At 59.7% G+C, this 15,512-nt stretch overlaps 1 protein-coding gene across 17 annotated transcripts in view; it reads right to left on the bottom strand.

Annotated features, from left to right (window-relative positions):
- Window positions 1–15,512, bottom strand: part of ATP2B2 (ATPase plasma membrane Ca2+ transporting 2) — a 351,445-nt gene that overhangs the window by 10,103 nt on the left and 325,830 nt on the right. For all 17 annotated transcript variants that reach the window (XM_023619749.2, XM_023619742.2, XM_070236860.1 and 14 more), the window contains 8 exon segments: window positions 13,227–13,406; window positions 12,944–13,031; window positions 9,324–9,430; window positions 8,656–8,847; window positions 5,873–6,086; window positions 3,963–4,174; window positions 3,715–3,822; window positions 1,655–1,837 (listed from right to left, as the gene is read on the bottom strand). In XM_023619749.2, the coding sequence (XP_023475517.1) occupies window positions 1,655–1,837; window positions 3,715–3,822; window positions 3,963–4,174; window positions 5,873–6,086; window positions 8,656–8,847; window positions 9,324–9,430; window positions 12,944–13,031; window positions 13,227–13,406 (1,284 nt within the window).

The raw sequence follows: 15,512 nt of genomic DNA, 5'->3' as shown, positions 1-15,512 counted from the left end.
CCAGGGTCCCAGGGAGGACACAGGGGCCCCACCTTTGTCCTGCTCTAGTGGCTCAGGGGCCAATGGGCTGGGGGGTGATTAAACACGGTGTTAGAGGTAAGGGGGGTGCTCAGCCCCCTCAGGGCCAGGCATGGAGCCAGAGCCGTGTGCTGGGGGCTCTGCGGTGTGGACGGACCTTGGCCCAGATCCTGGCTCTGCCACTTAGGAGCTAGGTGACCTTGGGCAAGTCACCTCTCTGAGCGCAGTTTCTTGCCCTTCAGAGAGGGCAATGCCACCTACCTGGCAGGGTTATCTGTAGGTGGCAAAGCACCTGGCCCACCTTACTGTCCATGAGAGCCAGGCTGGAGAGGCACGTGGGCCCACTCCAGAAACTACAGTCCCGGTGTCCTCCTGCCATTCTAAGGCCCCTGAAAGGCTTTGTGGCTGGACTGGGGACAGCACCAGGGCCATGCGCACTGACAGCTGCCCCAGGAGGGCTGGCTGCTGGGCTTCTTGTCGAGGAGGAGAGCCCAGGCTGTGTCAGGCTGTCCCCTACCCCAGCTCTCAGAAAGGGCTTTCTCCCGAACCTCAGTCACCCCTGAAACTGGGGGAGGGGCATACCTACCTCTCGGGGGCTGTGGAGGCCAAGGAGATGATGTGTGAGACAGTGCACTGTGGGGTGTGAGGCAGCCCAGGGGACCTCTTGCTTGTTGTGTTTGTTAAAGGAAGTGCAAGGCCATGCCACTGAGGCCATCAGAGTGGGGGCTCTGCACTTGCCAGAGTGTGATGGGGTGGGGTGGTCATGAACTGCACAGACACCGCTCTCTCAGGTGGTCTGGGCCAGACCAACCCTCTCTTAGTCTCATCGTCCCCTCTGTTCCTCTTCTTACGGGGCTGTGAAGGCATGCTGTGAACTACAACCCCCACCCGTGTCGAGGGGCTGGCCCGTGTGAGAGTGTGTGGCATGTGGGGGGGCCCCGTGGTTGCAGCATGTGGCAGCCATGCAGTCTCTGTCCCGGAGAATGGACGCACATCCCACACGTGCACTCTGCACGTGTGTCCTTGGTGTGCACGTATGTGTCTGTGTGTGCATGGGGAAAATGGAGCTTTACTCCCTGGAGCTGCCTCAACACCCCGGTGGAGGCTGGGGGCAGAGTCTGAAGCCCCTTGGAGGAAGAGGATGTGTGCGCATGTGTAGAAGTGGGCTCATGGGCTGACCACCAGGCCCAGGAAAATCTGGGGCTGACCTTGGCCTGAAGCTGTTATTCTGCACGTGGACCAGTCTCCAGCCTTGCCCGACCCTCCTGGTGGCCGCCCCACAGCCCTGACCCATGGGCCCTGACCAGAGCCCCTCACTCACCTCAAGCCTCCAAGTCACCCCTTCCCTACCCTCTTAGGGGCATCCCCCCTGGAAACCCCCAATGGGTGTGACCCCAGTCTGAATCCTCGCTGGGCTGAGAGGGCGAGGTGGAACATTCCTCAGAAGGCTGCTGTTTCTTTAGCAGCCACGCGGTAGTGTGTGTGAGGAACGTGGGCATACAAAAGGCTGGTGAGATGGTGAGAGCAGGTCTGGACCCCAGCTTCTACGGCCCTGGGGGGTGGCATGGAGCACTCTCATCTCCATCGCCTGCCCACCCCAGCCAGGCGTGGGCCCAGCCCCGGGAGCCTCCTGTACCTGGGTTTGGATCCGATTCAGGCCTCGGAACCACAGAATCTGGCCCCGCCGCAGCTCTCGCTCGGCGTGGTCTATCTCCTCCACGTCCTCATTGAGCTCCTCCTCTGGGATCTCCTCCTTCTGCGTGAGCCTGCCCGCCTCCTTGAGGAACTTGAGCCTGCTGGTCGGGATGGTGGCGATAACCTGCAGGGGACGCGACGGTCAGGGAGATGGGGGCTGTCCATCAGCTGGCCTCCTTCCTTCCCCGTCACCTCCACCTTCCTCTCCCTCCCTCTCCTCTTAGCCACTTAGCTAGTTACATGTTCAACTCACTCCTTAACTCATCTCACCCATTCCTCAACTCAATCTTTACATTTCTTATTAATTTGCTTTTTAATTCACTCACTCATCCAGAGTCAGGGGAACATAGTGGAAAACCTTGGCCATTAGGAGTTGGACAGAAGTGACTTTGAATACTCCAGACCCTACTGGTGGCGTGACCTTGGGCAAGTCACCCAACCTCTCTGAGCTCTCGTTTTCCCATCCATAAAGCTGAGAGCTATTCTCAGAGCTGGGGTGTCTAAGCTGCCATGTGTGAACCTGGCCCACAGCTGACCCTCAGGTCTCTGGGGTTCATTCCTCCTGAGGCTGTTGGGTCCTGGGATACCCAGCACGGGCAACAGGGGCTCAGGGCCTGGGTACCCTGGGGGAGAGCCAGTCCTGGGACTCTGGGAATGGCTGCCCTCCCAGAAAGGGAAAGCGGTATGGGGAGGGACTATGCCTTCATTCTGAGTCTTCCTCCAAAGGGTTCGTCCAGGGGGCTGAGGCCTGAGAGGCAGGACCTAGGGGGAAGCTGAGGTGGCAGAGGTGAGAGGCCCCTTACATCTCCTGCAAAGACAGACAGGGCTGGCCTGGCCGCTCAGCCCCAGGGCTTCCCTGGGAGTTGAAGGTCAGCATTGCCCACTGGCATCGTCCTTAGGGATTAGGAGTCTGCTGGCCCAGACGCCAAGAGCTCCCTGAGGGTGTGGGCCCCAGGGGACTAATGATGGCTTGTCCCATCATTAGTACCCAGGGAATGGGGTTGCTAAGTCAAATCCAGTTTATCAACTCTCTGAAGAAGCCCCAAAGTTTAAAGAAGGTCCCTTTGGATGAAACTAAACTTCCTTCTTCATCTTCTAGTTCATTTCTGCCACTGGAACCTCCCACTCTAGCCTGGGAACAGCTTGAAGGCAAGAACAATGTCTCAGGCCTCTTGGGGCCCCATGGCCAGATGACACGACCTTGGGAATAAAGTCCCTTTCGCCTGGGATCTGGCGCCCGGTGCTTCTCCCAGCACCACGTCCTGGTTGGCGCCTGTGAGCTGTGAGCACCGTGACCGTGTGTGTGGATGTGTTTGCATGCCCTGAACATGGGCAGAAGTAGAGAAGGGAGTGCATGCGAGAATGTTCTGGGGTCATGGCTGGAAGGACCCCTACAGAGCATCCGGCCCAGGGGTCCCCGGAGCCAGGGAGAGAGCATCTCAGATACAGCGAGAATAGCTCTGTGACGCGGCAGAGTTCGTCCCTCTTGCGTCCCCTCGGAGCCCTCCGATGGAGTCTCGGCTTGGTGCTCCACAACCTGCTAATCTCCACCACACCAGGTACTCATCCCTTCTTAACAACAAGCTGGCCTCAGGCTTTGAGCCTTCGCGGGCCATGACATCTGGTTAGCGTTTAATAACGTCATTCTCATTACATTATTTTTTTGTTAGGTTCTGTTTACAACAAGAGATGTTCATTTCCCAACCACGTTAGTAATATAAAGTTGCTTCTTGAAATAAATTTGTTAAAAAGCTGATGCGATTGAAAGAAAGTATTAAGTAAATTAACAAGTTCAGTGGTATATGGATATAAGGCAAAAATCATAGTGGTGGCACCCAAGTGACCAGCATTTGGGAACTGGGCCACCCTGCGGGTCTTGCTGGGTGTCAGACAGCGAGTCCATGGCAGAGCCGAGACCCATTTCTGGGCTCCCGGAGTCCCCATCCCGTGCTTTTTCCCTTCCCCCATGACAGGCACCTCCTACAACCACCCGGAACTTACCTGGCCCCAGACGAGTTCGCCTAACCCAATGAAGATGCACCACATCCACTGGTCCAGCTGCAGCGGGGAGCAGCTGAATGGCTTCCCCCCAAACTGCACGATCACTATCTGGAGGGCAAGGGGGCGAGACAGAGACAGAGAGACAGGCCGTCAGGAGTCAGCTCAGGGCTCTGGGCCCCAGGGCCCTGGGGAGGGGCTCCGGCTGCCCACGGCCCGCCCCGGCCGGGTCAGAGTGGGGGCCTGGCTACCTGGATGGCAAAGGTGCCCAGCACGATGGCGCAGAAGATGGGGTTCCGGAAGATGCCGTCAAAGACGTTGCGCTCGCCGTGGATCTTGCGGGCGTTGACCTCGTTGAAGAGCTGCATCATGACGAAGGTGTTGAAGATGATGGTGTAGTGCTCCGAGGGCGGCGAGTGCAGGGGCGCGTTCCTCCCGCTGTCGATCTGGAACATCTTCTCGCCTGCCAAGCCGAGAGAGTGGGCGCTCGGCTGAGGGCCGTGGCCTGGGAGACGCCCAGCCCCGCGGGGGGCCTCTTCTGAGCAGCCAGGTGGGTCACCCAGACACAGAGGTGCCCCCTGGACACAGGGGGCAGGGTGGGCCTGTGCTGTGGGGTGGCTGTGAGTGGGAGTGACGGGGTAACCAAACGCTTTCTCCTTTAGGGAGAAAAACCTCGGGAGGACTGTTTTCCACTTTTTCTGTGGAAATCTGATAAGGTGGCACGCCTGCTGGCGACACTGCTTATACAAAGTGACCCCTGGTTGGCAAACTCGCCTGGACTAGGCGGACTAGGCGTGAACTAGGACGCCTGGGGGGCCAGGGCTTTGGGCTCCCCCAGGAGTGCTGATGCTCGTGACTGAGCGTGTCCCTTGCTGACACCTCCGGAAGCTCATGGGGCTGTTACGAGACATCTCAATTCCCATATGGAGTTTGGGGCTTCCAGGCCAGGTAGCTCTGGACACACCCGTGCGGCCTCATTCCCTTACACCTCAGCTGTCACGTGGTGGGGGGCAGCCGCCCGGGCTGCTGTGTGGACCCCCGCGGATGGCATGCCTGGTGCCGTCCTGTAGCCTTCTGCAAAGCTGCGTAAGCTGGTGCCAGAGGGATAGTGGGGTTTTCTGAGTGTGAGGCGTCTTGCTGAGCCCAAGCCCACAGACAGTAGGTGCTCGAGTGGGGAAGCCAGGGTGTAAACCGGGAGCCCGCCCTCCCCCCGTCTCCCCTGCCTGACAGCTCTCTCTCGAGTCTCTCCTAGTTTTGCATTCATGTGGCTTCCTCTAAAGCTTTTCACGATAATCTTTCCAACAGTCCTGCCAACCCATCACCATCAGCATTTATGAAACAGGGTCCATGCCCCACCGCCATCCGTACTCTGGACTTTGAGGGCACGTGCTCGTTGGCATTGAAAGCCCAGCTCAAAGAGGCTCATGTGGAGGGAGTCTGCCCAGGTTGGGGACTCAGAGCGGGCCCTGACTCGCTGTGTGACTGTGGGCCAGCCCTTCCTTTCTCTGGGCCTTGGTTTCCTCATCCATGACCTGGGGGTAGGCTTTGCCTGGATCATCTGTGAGGCATCCATGGAAACCAGGCCAGTCTTAGCCCCAGACAGACCTTGTCCTTCACTGGGCTGCTCCTCAGACCAGCTGCGTGCCCTCGGGCAAGTCACCTCACCCCTCCAGCCTCAGTGACCTCGTGGTACTGTAAGGTGGGGAGGTGGCACAGGCGCCTGCCTCAGGGAGTGGGTAGGAGACCAGCAGGCAGCCTACACGAAGTGCTGTAGAACAGTCGGCAGGGAGGCTGGATTGTGGCGCCACCCCCAGCAAGCCTCGGCGAGGATGCCTTCCACGGGCAAGGAGGAGGTGCGGGATGGGTTGGAGAAGGGGCCACTCACTTCCCCAGAGCCGCAGGCCCCGCGGGGCTGGTGTGGGCATTAGTCAGCACCTGGGCACTGCCTTGCATGGCATATGCTGTGTCTGGAGTGGAAAAAGCCCTGGCTTTGGGGTTGTCCAGACCTGGGACAGGGCCGGGTTCTGCCCAAGACTTGCTGTGTGACCTTAAGCAACTAACTGGACCTCCCTGGACCCACTGGCAAACAGGAGGGTGGATGTGAATTCAGAACGTTAGGTCCGGGCCATGGTGTCCCCACTGGACGGGGTGGGGGACTCACCCACAAAGAGCAGGGTGAAGATGAGGGTGAGCTGGTAGACGGCGTGGCCCAGGATGTTCTTCATCATGGTCCGAGAGATGAGGGGCTTGTTGCGCCCGTAAGGCTTCCTCAGAAGCAGCGTCTCGGTGGGCGGCTCGGTGGCCAGTGCCAGTGAGGCGAACGTATCCATGATGAGGTTCACCCAGAGCATCTGCACGGCCTTCAGAGGGGAGTCCTGGGGACAGCGGCCGTGGACAGGGCTGTCAGGGAGGAGGCCGGCCCCACCTGCTGCTCCAAGTGCCGGCGTGGGGCTCATCACTGGGGTCGCAGCACCTTCCTGCTGGAGCCTTGGGGCCGGCTCTGCCCAGTGGTCGGCCCTCGGCTGACCTGTACCCTGGGCTCCCATGCAGGTCCGCTAGGCCTTCCCTGAACAGCCCAGACCTGCCACCTCAGCCCTGTCTTCTCCCCCAGGGAGAAAATGGAATCCCCAGGCCCAGTCGACACCAGCTTCCTGCCTCCCATAAATTTAGCCCCGTCCCGCCATCTTCCCTCCTCCCTCCAGCCTCTGTGGACCGTCTCCCCTCCTGGCTAAGGCCAAGACCTCCGCCACCGTCTCCAGCCCAGACCCGGTCTCCTCCGCCTCCCTGCCCCTCCCCGCTGCCCCTCCCCTCAACTCTCAATGGCTCAGGTCTGTCCTGTCCCACAGACAAGCCCGTGACCACCTCCCCTTTCACTGCTACCCAATTTCTCTTTACTTCGTACGGTCGCTTTACCCTAAGCAATTATTGTGTGTACCTACGATTCCAAAAATAATATATTTTCTTGGTAGAAAATCTGAGCAAGTATGGAATGGCAGGAGCAGCCAAAACCCGTCCACGATCTCAGCACTTCCAGGTTCCCACCGTCCGCATTCTGCTGTGGATCCTTCCACACCGCCCTCTGGCTGAGACTGGGGTCGCACATTGATATTGTTCTGTGCACAGTCACATCACGTGGTCTACACTGCCCAAAGGTGCTGAGTCCATTTGTCCTCCTCCTTCCGCCCACCCTCGAATGCCTTGTCCTCCGCAGCCAGATGCTGGCCTGTGCACACCCCCCAAATGCCTCTCTTCAAGGTCACCCGTGCCTTCCTTGTCACAGTGGAGGGATGCATCTTCCAGCCTCATCTCACTACCTCGCCACTCTCCTGGTCCCCTCCTCCTCTCTCCATCTCCCTCAGGGCTCCTCTTCCTCTGCCTTCTAGATCTGTGCCGCCTGTGGTCCCTTCTTTGGTCCTGCTGTCCTCTCCCTACCTGTCTCCCTGGCTGCAAGTGCTGACTTTTCCCCCCAAATACCCTCTCCAGCCCAGACCTCCCCCTCTGGCTCTAGCCTCATCTCCTGATGGCACACCTCCTCCAGGAAGCCCACAGACTCTGTCAGCCCAATAGCCTGAATCGAGCTGTTCCTCGCCCCTCGGTCCTCTCTCAGTGTGGCTCCTGAGGCCCCCTCTGCCTGCACCCCGTACACCCACTCACCTCCTAGGTATCGATCACAGCCCTCCTCTGGCCATCTCTCCCACCTCTGCCCTGGCTCCATCACGCTCCCCATGACCCACTGCTTCTTCCTGCCCATTAGCCTTCTCTGATCGCATGCACCTCAGGGTCAGGGCCCCCACAGCCCCACCAAGGCTTGCATGGCCATGGCACCAACTCAGTCCAAGACCTCAGGCAAACTGATAGTCCTCTCAGAACCTCAGTTTCCCCATCTGGCATCAGTTGGTCTCCAAGAAGCCTTGTGAGAGGGAGTGTCATGGGGTGTCCCCAAGCCACCATTAGGGGGAGCCTCTCACCCACAGGCCAGGAGAAGGTCCTTGTGAGCAGAGGTCCCCCAGCCACCCCGGGGCTCTGACTCAGGGCTGGGGGACTGGGTGCTGCCATGTGCATCCCCAAGGGCTCAGAACGTGACAGAGGGGAGTGGCATTCCCAGGGCCACACAGCGCTTGGGGCAGTGTGGCCTCCAGGCCTCTGGGGTACCTGTGGGCAGCAGCTTGTCTTCCCACGTGGCAGCTGGGAGGATCCTGGCCTTGGAATGCCCCCTGTCTCCTCCCCGGGCCAGGCTAGTCAGCCTCTGGGGGAGGTGGGAGGCTGCGGGAGCAATGGCAGGTGATGGCCAGTCTACCCTCTGAGCCTCAGTTTCTGCCTCTGTCAAATGGGAATCCTCGCAGTTCTGCCTCCTGGGGCTGGGTGAGGAGGCAGGGAGGCTGCAGATGGCGGGGCCTGCCAGGCGGCTCCCACAGGGCTCAGGGCACGGGGCTGCTCAAGACCCAGACATGGTGACTGGACAGATTCCTGCCTCTCCCAGAGACACAGAGACCCCGACCCCCTCCTGCTGCCCCAACCTGGCCTCAGGAACCCAGCAAACAGGCCTCTCCCAACACAACCCCATGCCAGAACTAAGGCCCCTGGGTCCCGCTGGCTCCTCATGCCCACCCGGCCACCTGATGGCCCTTCATGGCCAGGGGCCCTGCCTTCCCTCAAGGATTGCCTCTCCGGCCTCCTGAGGCAAGGGCCAGGCCTGTGCCCAGGGCCGGCAGACATGGAGGTGAAGCCTGGCATCTCCCACTTGCTGGTGACCTTGGGGCAAACCCCACCACCTCTCTGAGCCTCAGTTCCTCCATCCATGGGGCTGGCGCCTCCCCGAGGTCTGCAAAGCAGCTCCCGGCCCTTGGCAGGCACTCCAGCGATGGGTGCGACAACCTGGAATGCCCCTCTCCCAGGCTTGCCCCTGGGGCACACCCTGCCCTGCCCACCCCCCGGAGGACCCACCTGCGTGATGCAGGCGCCCGTGAAGGCCACGATCACAGCCACCACGTTGACCGTCAGCTGGAACTGCAGGAACTTGGAGATGCTGTCATAGACATTGCGGCCCCACATCACTGCCTTGACGATGCTGCTGAAGTTGTCGTCCGTCAGGATGATGTCCGAGGCCTCCTTGGCCACATCTGTGCCTGCGATGCCCTGTGGGGACGGGGACAGGAGCCTGGGTGGGGTGACCAGGGAGGCGAGCAGCTCTAGCAACACTGTCCTCGCCCCCATACGTCCTCCAGTCCTACACAACCCCCCACATACCCACACCCAACTACCAGCACAGCCAGACCACACGGGACACACGCACATGTGCGCACACACACACAGACACAGGCACAGACACACGCCCATACTCCTCACAGGGCCAACGCTTTGCCCTCAGGAAGCCTCTCTTTGGCCCCCCCCCAGACCCATCACTGCAGGGAGCCCCCTTTAGCCTTCCAGCAGACCCTGAGGGCCAGGTTGAGCCTCGAGAGCACTGGGCACCTAAAGTGGACTCTAGTGGGCTAGAGTGTGAACTGGGGGTCCTGCACCGCCAGCTCAAGGCTGTGTTGTCCATGTCCCCCAACCCCCTGCCTACAAGCTCCTGCCAGATGCCGCCCAGGTCCCTGGTGAGCCGCTCCTACCATGGCGAAGCCCACGTCGGCCTTCTTGAGTGCAGGTCCGTCGTTGGTGCCATCCCCTGTCACGGCCACCACCTGCCGCTGCTCGGTGTGCGTGCTGTCGATGATGCCTATGGGGTGGGTGGGAGTGTGCTCAGGGCCCCGGGACACTCAGTGGGCAGGGGCAGCCTGGGCCAGCCCTGACCCTCAGGAGGACCCCAGGCTGCGCACAGCCTCCTCTCTGAGCCCTGCCCTGCCCCGAACTTCCGTCGTGGTCCTTCCCAGCCCCAGGCTCACCCACAGCTCCCAGCTCCTGCAGGGGACGTCGGGCACCTTAGCCCAGTGCTGGCTTTCGGCCCTCCATGGTCTGGACCTGCTCGCCTCTCCAGCACCCTCTTTGCTCTCTGCAGCCTGTGGCCACACTGGGGGCCACCCTGGCCAGAATCACCCCCCCCCCTTCCTGTACTCCAGGGCCCCATCGTCTGCTCCCCCAGCACCCTCTCCCTGGGACGTCCAGTCACATCTGATGAGGCCTGGGCTGTGCCATTTGCCAATGACCCCTGACCCACCGTTCTGGCTTTGACCTCTCTCCAGACGTTCATCCTCAATAAAATCTTCAACAAATAACAGAATGAACAGGTGACATGTGGCCCTTGTCACTGAGCTGGGACCAGCAGAAAAGGGCGGGTGAAAGATGTCGTCATTGGACATGTGTGAGTTGGGGTCCCGAGCAGAGATGTCCACGGGCAGGACAGAAATTTGAGTGTCAACCTTGACATGTCTCTCTCTCATTCTGCACATCAAATCCATCACCAAGGCCTGCAGATCCTGGCTCTGAAATTCCCCTGGAACCCGTCCACTTCTCTCTGCCCCACCCCCTCTGCCCCCAGCGTCTCCATGCCCCCTCTCACTAACCCCAGGCTCCCCTCCAATCTGCACTGCAGCCCAGGATCTCTCTCTAACACCCGAGCCTGAACCTGTTCCCCAGCTGAGTCGTCCCCTCACTGCCCGCCCTGGCCTCAGGATGACATGTGAATGCACATTCTCTGCTCCACTGACAAGTCTGAAGTCCTCTGCGGCCAGGCCTCACCTATCCTCTTCTCTTCTCTTCTCTTGCCCCCTGGGCACCCCCAATCTGTGCTCTAGCCACAGAAATGGCCCTCTGTCCTGCAAAGCCAGCTCCCGCTTGCCCATCTTTGCACAGGCTCTTCTCTCAGCCAGCTGTCCTTGTCACCCACCTGTAGTCTCATGCCACTTTCCCTAGGAAAGCTTTGTGACACCCTGAGGATACCCACCCACTCTAATCAGATCACCGTAGCTCCCATGCGTGGGTCTCCCTGTCCTGTGCCTGGCAAAAGCAGCCTGTGGAATGAGGGTCCCCAACTTGGGGCAGTGTACCCCCTAACACCCCTCTTCCCCAGCTCTTTGCAACTGTCAAAGTCCCACCCTCTGCAAGGTCCAGCTCCGTGGCATGGGCTCAGGGAGTGTCCTGGCCACTCCCCTAGCCGTCCCACTTCCCAGACTGTCTAATCTCTGTCCACTTGGTTTTGAGGCCTTTGTCCCCGCTGGTTCCCTCAGCGTGCCTGGGTGCTCCTCCGAGGCAGGGAGGGGGCCAACTTTTTCTCTGGGGCTCCCCAGGCTGGCCCTGGCCTTTGCAGAGCCCTGCCTCTGCTTCCAACAGAGAAGGGAGCTGGGGGAGCACCTTCTCTGTGTGTCGTCTCCTCCACCTCCTGCCCTGCCACTCCGCTGATACAGCCCTGCTATGAATGGTCACGTCCTGTGGCCACCTCCTATGCTCACATCCCTGGCCTGTCTCTCGGGACCTCTCAGAGCTGGTCATGCTGTGGACTACCCCCTCTCCTCGGCAGGCCTCCTTCCTTCTCTTCCTAGACACCACTGCTCCTGGTCACCCTCCGACCCCCCGCAGACAGGGCTCCGCCTCTGCCCAGCACTCAGCTAGGAGATTCCGGGCTCCAGCCGCATCCTCTGCTCTCCCTCCTTGGCATACTCCACTGACGTCTTTACCCCTGGCCAGCTCTCTCTCCTGACGCCTGACTCCTTGGATGTCCAGCTGTCTTCCGGACATCTCCACTTGGATGGCAGAGGGCCTCCAGCTCAGCCAGTCCCAAACCAAGGGGGTCAGTTTCCCTCAAATCTGTCCCTTCTCTTGCGACTCCTAATAGCCAACTGCCCACTCAAAAACCTCACACCTGCCGACTTCCAGCCCACTGCCCTGTCACCACCCCGGTCCCGGCGTCACCTCTCACAGCTGGACAATCCCGGCAGGCCCTCTGTTTCCGGGCCACTCTCCACACAGCAGGGAGGGAGCTTTCTAAACAAGGTTTCTCCCTTCCAGACCCTCCCACGCTCCCACCCGGCTAACAGCGCAGGTCACGCGCCTGGCGCTCAGGGCCCTGCACCATCTGACGGCCACTCCTCCCTCGCTGGCCTCCTCCTCCCGTCTCCCTCTCTCGCTCAAGGTCCTGGCCCAGCCAGCTGAACTTCTTTCCACTCCTTCAGGGTGCTGGGAAGTCCTTGCCTCTGGGCTTTCCTAGGGCAGTTTCCCCGCCCTGCCTGAAACGCAGGTCTTCTCCGGGATCCCCGTCCCAGCTTCGATGGCCTGCCGCCCATCCTCAGCTCGTGTTTGAGGACAGCAGAGGGCCCACGTCACCCTTCTCTTCCTCCAGTGCTGCCTTCATGGGGAAACCACCTATTTAATGTCTGCTGGATGGAACCTGGGCCGTGAATCCCAAGACGGAGGAACCACGTCTGCCAAGAGCCAGGGCTGGCACATAGTGGATCCTCAGCAAATATTTATCAAGAGAATGAGGGAACGAAGGAATGAGCGAATGAATGAGAAACGGGGATGGGTTGGGGCCTAGTTCTTGGGTATGTGGTTCTGGGGTTCTGTGTTTCTGTTCCCAGGCCAGATCTGCCTCCATTAACGTCCCTGGAGAGCACTTTTGGGAGAGGAATCCAAGATGCCCTACGATGACCCCAGCCGGAAACCGTCCCCACTGTGTGACTCTGGACGTGCCCAGCACCTGGCCACTTGGATGGGCTCAGCGAGGGGTGTGCCCTCTCCCTGGAGGGAGTCGGGGAAGGAGAAGGATGCCGGCTTTCAGCCTCATCTCTCACGTTGCTAGTCCCAGGATAGCCCATCCCCAGGCCTGGTTACAGATACTTGTTAGGGGCCCCAGAGACCAGGCAGACCAAGCGTCTGGAACTCACAAGCTCAGGGCCAGACTGAGAACATAAATAAGTGAAGTGGGCTGAGGGTCAGACAACAAGCAGTGGTGAAGACAGTGTCAAATGTGAGAGGGCAGGGTCTGTGTAACGTCATTCAAATTCAACATAAAAAAATGCGTTGTACCACTCAAATAAAAGGTGTCTGTGGGCCCCATTCAGCCCTCAGGCCATGAGTTTTGGACCTAGATTGGCAGGCCCATTGCTTCCTACAGGAGGTGGAGCCCAGAGAGAAGATTCATGACTCCTCATTCCACTGTGGCCCCGAGCAGGCCTCCCAGGCCCGCAAAGGGGACGAGCCGAGGGTGTCCCCAGGTGTGGGTGCAGGTGCCAGGAGAGGGAGGCCGGCAGAGGCCTGGTGCCTGGCCTCAGAGCCACCTTCGCCCGCCGAGTCTCACCTTTGACCAGGGTGTGCTTGTCCGTGGGGGAGGAGCGAGCCAGCACCCGCAGCTTCGGCCAGATCTTGTCGATTCGCTCCTGCTCAATCTGGAGAGGGATTGGGAAAGGTGGGTTGGTGGGGTCAGGGAGAGAAACTGAGGCCCGGAGAAGGGAGAGGACTCACCCAGAGTCTCTGGGCTCTTAGTGGCACACTGGCTGGTTTCTGTACAATTATGCAGCACCCGTGCCTCCCAGCCCCGTCCAGGCTCATCCCTCTGAGGGCCCTTCGCACGGGCCACGCACCTCTCCCTTCTCGTTGCGGATCCTTCGGTTGAACTCCTTGCCCTCAAGGCACAGGAAGTCCTCCCCAGGGTGGATGATGCCACACTTGATGGCGATGGCCCGGGCCGTGTTGATGTTGTCACCAGTGACCATGCGGACGGTGATGCCTGCCCGCTGGCACTTGCGGATAGCTTCTGGGACCTGGGTGGGAAGGCAGGAGCCATGGGGAACAGGTACTACCTTGGTCAGGTCCTCCCTGCCCTCATGGACTCCAGAGTGAGCCCTGTTCACAGGCAGCAATACTGTAAGGGTCCTAGATGACCAGAAGATACTGATGGCACGTGGACCATCTCCTCCCTTCCTGTGCCCATGGCAGGCATTGTTAATCGATCACAGCACCCTGTGAATAAACCTGGACGTGGTTTAGAATTCTTCTCTGCAGAGTCCCAGGCAGCCACCACCTATCAACTGTAACAGTCCATCCTGAGATGAAACCATTAGCTGTCCTGGCTTGGGCAAGGACTTTGAGAAAGACCCCAATAAACACCCCTCGGATCCGGCCCCAGGCACGAGTAGAGAACACTCCCCTACCGCACAGGATCTTGTCACTGCTTTATCCACCTGCACGTTTCCTGCAAACTCAGCGATAAACACGTTCGAGTATTTTCACGTTTTTGGGGGGTGGGCAGGGACATTGCATTTGGGGCATTTTATTTACGGAATGTGATATTGTCTTAGAATAAATGCAAATGATTATGCTTCATGTAAGATCTGAAATTTCCCTGTGAGAGTAAGGACTGCCTCCTACCTGCTCTGTAATGACAGACTGACATCTGGGCCAATCAGGCCAGTGCAAACCCAGCCAATCAGAAGCCAGCAAGGCCTGTGTGTGTGTGTGTGTGTGTGTGTGTGTGTGTGTCCCGCAGAGCTGCAGGTTTGCCCAGCAATTAGGATGCAAAAACCAGCCTGGACACAGAGCAACTGAACAAGTATTCTTACCCAAGGGCAGTGACAAATAATAAAATACTAAGGCACTATTTGCGGCAAAACGTCTTTGAGTGGGAGAGGACATGTCAGAGGCAGAAAGTCCAGTTGTGTTTAAAGACCAAAGCCCTCTAGAATCTCAGGCCTGGAGGGGCTGGGTCCTGCTCCCCATGCCCCTTGCACATCTCAGGGCCTGGGAGCTTACTCCCCGCCACCCAGCCAAGCCACTGCCGAGAGAGTTTGAGGACTGTTATGGGTTAAACCATGTTTCCTCAAAAAGATACACTGACACCTCACCCCCAGTACCTCAGAAGGTGACCTCACTTGGAGACAGGGTCACTACCCCGGTAAGCAAGTTGAGACGAGGGCATTTGGGTGGGCCCCATCCAAGGTGACTGTGTCCCCACAGGGGGGAGTTTGGACACACACACACACACACACACACACGGGGAGAACAGCAGGTGAAGACGAAGCCGAGACTGTGTGATGCTGCCGCATGACAAGGAGCGCTGACGAGCGCCAGCGAGCCACCAGGAGCTGGGAGAGGCCTGGGACAGCTGCGCCCTCGCAGCCCGCAGAAGGAACCGCCCCTGCCGACACCTCCATCGTACACCTCCAGCCTCCAGAACTGGGAGACATTGCAGTTCTGTTCTTCCAGCCCCCAGTTTGTGGCACTGCCTTACAGCAGCACCAGGAAATGAACACAGAGGGTCAGAACGCTGGTCCAAACCCGGCCGTGGACGACTCCTGCCCGCTGCTCCCCTCCTGCCTTTAGGAATTCTGAGAACAAGGGTCGACCTAGGAAATATCGCCTTTGTCCGACCCCATCCATACCCACTGCTGCCCCTTTAGCCTGAGCACCACACCTGGGGCGGTCACTGCCCAGCCCCTCCCTGCCCCTGGCCTTGCCCCTCTTCGTCTGTCCCCACCGTGACCTCCAGCCACCTGCCTAACGTCCAGCCTGTGGCCCCTTTCCTTCAGGGGCTCCATCCACCGCTTGTAAAGAAAGTCCTGGGATCTTGGGAGGAGGGAGGAACGGATGCCGTGGGCACAGGGTCCAGGTCAAGGGGAGGCGACCTCTCCCACTGCCAGAGTTCCCTAAGATCTGCTCTGTGGTGGCAGGGAGTGACCTCCTGTCACTGAAGGGCTGGGCGGGGGGAGCCGACCATGGGCCTCCTCTGGTGCATTTCCAGGCCCTGGGAGGAGCCCTCTGGTGCCCACTCAGGCTCGGGGCCACGTGAGCGAGGCCTCTGCCTCTGCCACAGGGGCTGCTCACACGAGCAAACACAGCCTCTTCTCATGGAGCCAGAGGGAGTGGGGCTG

This window comes from Equus caballus, chromosome 16, assembly GCF_041296265.1.
Source record: "Equus caballus isolate H_3958 breed thoroughbred chromosome 16, TB-T2T, whole genome shotgun sequence".
In the NCBI taxonomy this organism is placed as follows: Eukaryota; Metazoa; Chordata; class Mammalia; order Perissodactyla; family Equidae; genus Equus; species Equus caballus.
This window is presented reverse-complemented; position numbering and strand designations above follow the sequence as displayed.